Genomic DNA, 8944 nt, shown 5'->3' on the forward strand with positions numbered 1-8944 from the left:
GTATTAGAAACCTGGATTACTGCATGTGTTTTGTGAGGATACCTACCCTAGGGGACATGGAGAGAGCATGCTAACTCCACACAGAAAGGCCCTTTCACCAACCCCACCTAGGCTATGGGCGCTGATGACGTGGAGGAGCGATCGTCTCCTGCCCGAGCAGTAAATGGTTGGTTTCACCCATGGGAGACCCTGGTTCGAATCCCAGGTAGTACATAAAACTTACAGCTTTGGCTATCATATCCTAGATCTATTGCTTCATTACACTTAACATTTAGACATTTAGTTTAATAATTAACAATGATACCTTATCAAGTTCACAGTGTTTTGATGTAATCTGTCCTTACATTATGTGCATTGTGCAGTCTGATTTTACCATTAATACTTAAAGGTGGCCTTACACTAGCCGGGGGGTGCCCGACTCTATCGATCTGCTCGGGGCGCGATCGGGATCGACCCGATCAACATCAAGCATGTTTGATATTTGCTCTGCCCCGCTCCGATTATCCTGTAGTGTGTGGTGCTATCAGATTTCAGATTGAAAAGAATCGGCTAGTGTAAGGCCACCTTTAGGTAATAACCATTTCAACTGCAACTAAGTATACACAGTACATTGTAGACATCACATAGCAGTCTGGTAATTTGAGTAGTTTGGTTCTACATCACTGCTTAAGAGCAGTGGTTTTCTCTCTGGCGCAGTGAAGGTGGTTTTCCATTTCTTCATACGAGGCCAAGATGTGGAACCCTGGTGCTGTCTAGCTATCTTAACTGTCATAGCTATAGCTACTGCAATGATGCCTCCTGAGACCCCAGCAAGCAGCAGCCAAGGCCAAATATCCTCAAGCTGCTCCAAGTAGGGGCCCATGGATTCTAGAAGCCTTTGATCTAGAGGAAAAAGTAGGAGAGAGGAAATAGAAGCCACAGATTACCCTCTGTGCTCATGGAGATCATACAAGTTCATCTTTCTTTTCACATTTTATGAGTGAGAAGGCGTGCATAAATATAGGCTGGATTATATGAGGCTTTTTTGCTTCAACATGCATTGACATCTATGCAAAACGTACATCCATCCATCCATCTTCGACCCCTTATCCGTAGTCGTGGACTTCTCACCCTATCTCTAAGGGAGATGCCAGCCACTTGTCGAAGAAAACTCATTTCGGCCGTTTGTATTCGCAACCTTATTCTTTCGGTCATGACCCACACTTCATGACCATAGGTGAGAGTATCCCAAAACAACCCTAGTTTTATATATTTTCAAATGAAATAGTTGAATCTTTCAGGAAGACATCATTCATTAATTTCAGTACAGCGTAAAATCAACATCGAAATCAACATTAAAACTTCCTTGATATGTAGCCTGGTGGAGAGAATTACTATAAGAGTGCTGAAACTGAAGTAAAGCAATCAAAGGTAGCCTACTGCCTATTGTTAGAGACTTCAATTATATGTCCATACTGGAATGATGGATTTCCATCCTTCAAGTTGATTAAACAGCGTTTTGTTAAAATGACTCCTTCAAATTCAGAAAATGAGTCAAAGGCAATTAAAGCTCACAGACAGCGATAGGGGAGCTAAGAGAAATACATGTCACTCTTTGCCTTCACTCTCGATCCTGTCTTTCTTGGCCTCTCTCTCACACTTTACGCAGTAAAATCTCCATTGTTAATTTAACCACATAAACCGCAGCCCCTATTCTGGGGCAAAAATGTAATTATGAAAATAGCAGATGTACAAGCTTGGCATTGCGAGCCTGTAGATCTGCTATATTCGCCAAAGACATTTGGTGTAGAGAGAAATAATTAGGGGGCCTAGTATGAACCCCTAGGCCTAGGGGACTCCAGTCAATTAAGTATAATTATAGGAAGTTAATTAGAAAATGTTTGAACATTTTAACTTATAATGACACGTCCAAAATAGGGATGGGTGAAATTGGATAGACTAACACAGAAGATTTGACTGTACTGCCGTTAAAATAGAAATGTTGTTGACTCACTTGCATCTAGTAGATAGGAGTATTCATATCCCAGCTCCTTGCTGGAGATGAAGAACTCTCTGTTCCTGTACAGAGGCAGGAAGGGAACCATGTGATACTCGCTGTTGTGCCCGATGGGGGCATTGGATTCTGGGTACTGGGCAGGGGATGGGCGGTGGCTCCTCAACCACCGCTCATAGATGCTTTTATGGGAGAAGGGAAAATGGTTTATTCATTTATTTTGTTTTTTTTATGGCACAAGCAGCAATCGTATATACGTACTGTCCTGTACTGTATGTAGTGTGCGTGTATGCAGACATGGACAGTAACTGAGTAAATGTACTTTAAGTACTGTACTTAAGTACAGATTCTGAGGAGTTGTACTTGAGTATTATTTGTATTATTTTTGATAGTTACAAATTCTTTTACTTTTACTTAAGTACATTTCTAGGAAGGCTACTGAGTACTTTTAGGTTGGCTGGTTGTTGCTACCCCCCAATGTATGGCTTTCACATTATGATGTCATGTGGTAGCCAAGTCTGTGGACTTTTTAATGTTTGTCTTATTCAAGGGAACCCCCCCCCCCGTGTGTGTGCGAGTGTGCATGCGTGCGTGCGTGCGTGCGTGCGTGCGTGCGTGCGTGCGCGCACGCGCACACATAAGTAACAAGTGTTCATAATAATATGGATGTACAGTACTATATGTGTATTATTTCTTACCTGTCTACAAAGGCATGGTGGAGGAGGAATATGGGGTCATTTGCAGAGCCCTGTACTGAGGACATGGAGCCATTCATGAACACATGGAGAGCCGCATGCATTCCCATATGAGAACTATTGCCCAGTCCAGTCTGTGGGTCCCCAAAACCTGCAATAAAGACATTCATTTAGTGGGTCTGAAACATGCTGATCAGTGCAATAATCCCAGCAAAGCCAGGTAAATTTTATTCTCAGAATACAGACTTTATTCTAAGAGTTCTGACTTTGAGCTCATCATCTCAGGAATCTGAAAATAATTCGAGAAGTCAAATAAATATTTCACATGTGGCCCTAACCATCTTCCATGCTGTATAGTGTAATGTAAATGTTCTCTCCCCTTCCATAATGTTACCTTCCAGAGTGTTCCGGAAGCTCATGTTGGCAGTGCGGTCCATGGGTCCTGTGTCATAGTCAGGTAAACTGACAGTAAACTCCACTTCTGCTGAGGTTGGTAAACGCTCCACTGAGTTACGGTTGTGGTTCCCAGGGTTCCGACGCAGTGGGCCTTCTCCCATAGCATCACACAGAACTCCTCTGTCATTGTATTGTGGTGCTCGCGAACACATTACCTGTTCATAAACACATGCACACACACATGTACACGTATGCAACACTTGCCTATCACTGTGAGACACAAATTCAGTTCATATAAAGTCACAAAAAGTGGTTCCACACTACCCCTTCCCCCCACAAAAAAGAAGTTAAATTAAAATTAAAAACAACAACAATGATCAAATATATGACAATCTAAGTTACTCAATTGCAACAATAAATAGTTTGCTGCAATTCAGGAGCTTTCTTTTCACATGGCCTATTGTTTTATATAATAATAGGATATCACAAAATTAGGCTCATAATAAAATGTGTGTGTGAGTGCGCATATTTTACCCTCCATGAAGAGAAAATAGAACCTGGGCTGAGGAAGCTGGGGTCATGTGGGCTCCGGTCACCCATCAACTCATCTGTGCACACGTCACAGGCGCTCGCATCTCTCCAGTCCCAGTAGGGGATCGTAAAGCTCCAGTCCCCGGTGATTTTCCGAATATCGTGCTCCCACTGGAGCAGATACAAACGATGCCACGGGAGGAAAGCTGGCGCCCAGTGAGCAAAGTCCACATTAGTCCACACATTTCCTGGCCCTAACTGTGCATTCCTGGACACATAATAATGCATCCACACAAACACATCATACACAGACAAGTCGGCGAACATGGGGTTAGAACCATTCCCCATCTCTCGATAGGTCCCCGTGGCTGCAACATAGTCGGTGCTGATGGTCTGCTTGGCCAAGTTTAGGTAGGATATCAATCTGAGCTTCTCGGCTCTTGAAAGATGAAATATATTCCTCCGGACAGACTCTCTTCTCTCATTACAGTTGACACCAAAATAGCCAAACGTACAGTCTGCGCAGTTAAAACCCATGAAGTTTCCAGCACACTGGCAGGTCCGGTTGTAGAAGACTAAAGGCCACTTCTCCCGGTCATCCAGTCCAATGAAAGGATACTGCTGCCCGTCGGGACGGTCAGACACTTCAACATCCTGACAAAAACCCCGTCCAGTGCTGGCTCCACAGGCCGATCCATCCCCCTCCCAAGGCGGACAGCATTCCTTTGATATTAAAGCTTCACGAGTGGTGCAAAGACGGGGAAATTGTTGATAGGAGGGAGCAAAACACACAAGGAAGATGGTGATAATCGGCAGCAACATTGCTTCACATCACACCAAACTTATTTAATCCAGGAGGAATCCATCTAGAGAAGAGGGGCAGCTGAACAAGAATGTGGAAAAATTACTATAGGCCTAAACACATGAGAGATGTTTGGGCTAAATTCTTCTTAGCCCCCTCCCTCCTCTCTGTACGGCCGGTCACATGCCACACAACCCCAGGGTGAGGATTAGCGTATTGCATGCAGGAGTGGTTTTATGAATCTAATGACACTACAGTGTAGGCTACAGCACACTGCTCCAACATTGAAACAGATACAGATAGACTTGTTTTCTCTGCCAGGCCGAAGGCCGGGGATAGAGATTATGTTTTTGCCCCTGTCTGTGTGCCTGTGCATCTGTGCTTGCTGTATAATTACTGGGTTGATCGGTGGCACATTTCTTGCCAGTAGCCCAAGGAAGTCACTCCCCGGATATCTTTTCAAACAGGCCTCATGGTGGTGTTATACCAAACCACTTTATGTTTAGAACATAGGTCGTAGATGCAAAAAACGTCACTGGATTCCTTGGTATTGACGCAACTCCCCATATAGGCCACCCTTATATCCGCCATACTAGATTTTCCGCCATTTATGTCAACAGCTGTATCTTTTTTCTGCCACTTTATCTCTTTGCGCTCCGTTACTCATATGCCTGCAATGTCACATTCTGCCTCCTCTTACACAGCCCCTGCTGAGTTATGTGTATGTGTGCTCCGCTTCTCTATTAATGTAGGCAGTCAAAAATAGATTCAGATTGATATTTTCTTTATTTTCAAGTTGTGGTTTCTGATTTAATTAATGCATTTTTGCACTGTGTAACATTGGTTAATGCGTTATTAATTATTTCAGTCATTAACAAATTAAATGGATTCAATGAGTAACTTAATTCTCTGAATTTCAGTTATCGGAATCAGAATCAGAAGATTTTATTGCCATGACATGTAAACATGTTAGGAATTTGGTTTGGTGGACAGCAGAGTGCAGTTACAACATTAGGACAAGTGCAAAACAGGACAAGACAGTGCAAAGAATAGTGAATAAAATAAAGTGCAGAGAGTTCAAGTGATCAGTTCAGAGCACAAGTCAGTCCATTCCACTCTGAGTGGGGGTGGAGAGCGGGTAAAGGGGGGTCAGGGGGGGACACCAGCAGTGTTGAGGAGCCGGATAGCCGTGGGGAAAAAGCTGTTTGAATGTCGGGCCTTCATAGTCTTTAGGGATCGCAACCTCCTGCCTGAGGGAAGCAGGGCGACTGTGACGTAAACAGTCGTACTATTCCTTCTAATAAGCATAAAACAGGCGCATAACACATGATTGCCCCAGGCTCATTTAAACAACTGATCCTCAGTTCATAAAGAAAACTGTTATCTTTTGCATTGATGGGAGGACAATGGTCCAAAGACATGTAAGAATGTTGAAACTCCAGGTCATAGTAAGGTTATTAGCCGGAAAACATAACAAAGGTCAAGTATGTTATTGGGCTTTATTTCTTTCTAGGAACTACGGTCAGACTGCAGCTCAGCCTCATGCAGAGCTGGTCATGGGAGAGCCTAACCTGCTATTATAATCATACTATAGGCGAGCCTCAGCCTTGGCAAGTACTTTCCAAATCAGTTAATGTGTCTATCACAGCCTCTTTTACAGCTGCGTCAAGTATTGCCCCTTAAAGGGATAGTTCAGATTTCTTTAACTTAAGCTGTATGAAATACTTGCCATTAATATAGTGGTTTCAACTGTATTAATTGATTGCCCGAGTCCCGTGGTGGGAGTTCTGCTCTGGTTTTGGTGAAATATTAAGTAGTTCCGGTCATTTTGTGGGGGGCACAGGGGGCCACGCATTAAAAGTAAATTAATCCACAAAACTAACGTCATTTGTATTGTTGACCTACTTCTAAAATATTAGTGCAACTTTCATTCATTTTTTACCCCTCTATCACATGGAACTATGTTTTTTGTGTCCATATCACTACGTCCAAAAAATAGTTAGTCAAAGTTGAACGAAAGTTGCCCTAATATTTTAGAAATAGGTCAACAATACAAATGTAGTTGTGTAATAAATTTACTTTTACTGCGTGGCCCCAGTGCCCCCCACAAAATGTCCGGAACCTCTTCAAAAATCTGAATCCGCAACACAAGGATGCATCCACTATGACCACAGAACCAGGGGTAGGTGGAGGCCCCAGTCCCAGGAGAGGATGGCAAGCTTGATATCCAGGGTGCATTTGAACAGCTCTCTCAGCCTGTCACTCTGGGGATGTGAGGTGGTGGTCGTCGACATCTTCACTCTGAGCTGCCTACAGACCTCCTGCTGATGTGTCTCACAGTCCCCTTCAGGTGCGCACCACCATTGTCTGTCTAGCAGGTCGAGAACAATGGAAGATTGGTCCACTGAGAATAGTAGCCTACTGTATGCCATACTCCCTTTATTCAACGACCACACCACTTTCCTGCATGCTGTGGGTCAATGGGCTCAGGTGCTATTAGGCTGTTGTCACTCTCATCCCCTGCTCTTGTGTTGTTGCCCTGGAGAATTGATAGTAGTGGTGCCTGTGTCGTTGGGTTTGACCCATATACTCTATGGGTTTGACCCATTCTGCTTCTCATACTGTATAGGGCAGGCCATGGGCATCAGGGAGAGTCTGGGGTCCGGACAGGCAAACAAGACGGTCAGGACAGAGCCATTTCCTCTTGTTCTGAGTGGACAAATGCAGGATAAATGACCCTGCCTCGCTCTTGATTTGTAGGCAATGTAATTGTTCGATCTCATGTAGATTGCAAGATTGGTCAACAATTTCTCAATGTGACTACAGTATAGAATACATAAATACATTTAACACACACTAGAGGGTGCTATGCGACTGGATATAATTACCACAAAGAAATCACAGAGCGCGCACGCACCACGCACGCACGCACACACACACACACACACACACACACACACACAGAGAGACACACACACACAGACACACACACGCGCGCGCACACACACACACACACACACACACGAAAGAAAGAATAAGCCATTCCACGACTGAAAGAAAAAAGAAAGAAATGTGTTTTATAGGTCTGCTAAATATATCCCACTGCTGTTGCCATGGTGAAATAATCTCCCATTGCAAGTGTCGTTAAGGCATTATAGCTCCATAACAACACATTGCACAAAGATGACAAATCGATATTTGTATGATTCTTTAAAAGAAAATAACAATTTCCTTCTTCACACACTCAAAGTCATAGCTTTTCATAACTGGGCTATTATGTTCATCACTCAATACATTTGATCTACAGTAGTCTATCTAATCTTATGTTCAGTTTTTAATAGGCAATGTTTAGCTCTGGTCCATAGCTCTAATGCGCAGCGCATTAGCTGCTATGGACCAGAGCTAGGCAATGTTATATCTTCAACCATTATTATTATTATTATTATTGTTGTATCGAAGTTCAACCGTTTATAGGCTATAGCCTGTCTCTATTTAGTCTCTACTGTAGTTCAACTCTCTTCTGGCTCGTGTTTTGGAGGAGGGAGGGGCGTTCAGAGCGAGTCGAGACAGATCATCAATGCCAAACACCGACTTGCATTTTCTGCTGGTGGAGAATGGAGATGGAACCTAAACCTGTATGCCTTTGATATTGCTTCACTTTCTGTGACCGAAATGGTTTCAAAGCGACCTGCATTTGCAACGCAACTCAAAGAGAGGTAATTGGTTTAAAGTGATGTGTTTTAATCAGTCTGACTCTTAACCAAAATAATCGATAGGCTGGCATTAAGGCTGCATGTTAGATGATACAGCTTCTACAGCTTCTAGGAACCGGGTATTGCGCTTATTATTTCTATCGGACTGGACAACTTAATAGTCCACTTGACACGTCACGTCAATCAGTGCAACTTCCCATTGCCACGGCGTGGTGTGCTTGTTTACTTTGCAAACATTTCAGCACCGTGGACAACGTACGCAGCAGGCTCTACTATGCGTGTGGTCGTCAAGTATGGTGTTGCTTCTTCATAACAGTAGCGGTTACTTGTTGTAGTGTGGGCGTAGGCTATAGTATTATTTCTGTGTAGACACAATTATCTGACTAAATGATGATGATTGAAAACATCAGGTAGGCTACTTGTAGAACATTAAAATAAATATTTCCCTGTATGCTGCACCTTTGTAGCCTATATAAGGGTTATTATGCTTGTGATACATCTGCCAATTTTGTGTAATTTACAGGCATGACTGAAATGCAAAATCTTACAGCAAATATCATATTTTCGATGGAATATTCTCGTGCTCTCTCATACCTACTATGCACAGTACATGGCCATCAAATGATTCTGATTCTCATTCTTCATGTCAAGGGCAATTCCACAACATGTTTTTCAGTCCAAATAATGTTAGTTGAGCTTCAAAAAAGTCCACCTTGTCTTTCGAAACATTTTCAACGTAGTCTACATTAACGTTGTGTTCCCCAGGAGGATAAGCCTTTGTTCCGACAGTGAAAGCACCATGCCACACAGAGAT

General features: G+C 43.1%; 1 protein-coding gene across 1 annotated transcript; it reads right to left on the reverse strand.

Moving 5' to 3' along the window:
- Positions 1-619: 619 nt before the first annotated feature.
- On the reverse strand, positions 620-4437 carry LOC306928802 (tyrosinase-like; the record flags this gene model as incomplete). The annotated part of the gene is made up of 5 exons (XM_079509074.1): positions 620-882; positions 1994-2175; positions 2692-2839; positions 3083-3299; positions 3619-4437. The coding sequence occupies 5 exons, from the start codon at positions 4435-4437 to the stop codon at positions 620-622; spliced, it is 1629 nt and encodes a 542-aa protein (XP_079365200.1).
- Positions 4438-8944: the final 4507 nt, after the last annotated feature.

The sequence above is a fragment of the Electrona antarctica genome (assembly GCF_951216825.1).
Source record: "Electrona antarctica genome assembly, chromosome: 8".
Classification (NCBI taxonomy): domain Eukaryota; kingdom Metazoa; phylum Chordata; class Actinopteri; order Myctophiformes; family Myctophidae; genus Electrona; species Electrona antarctica.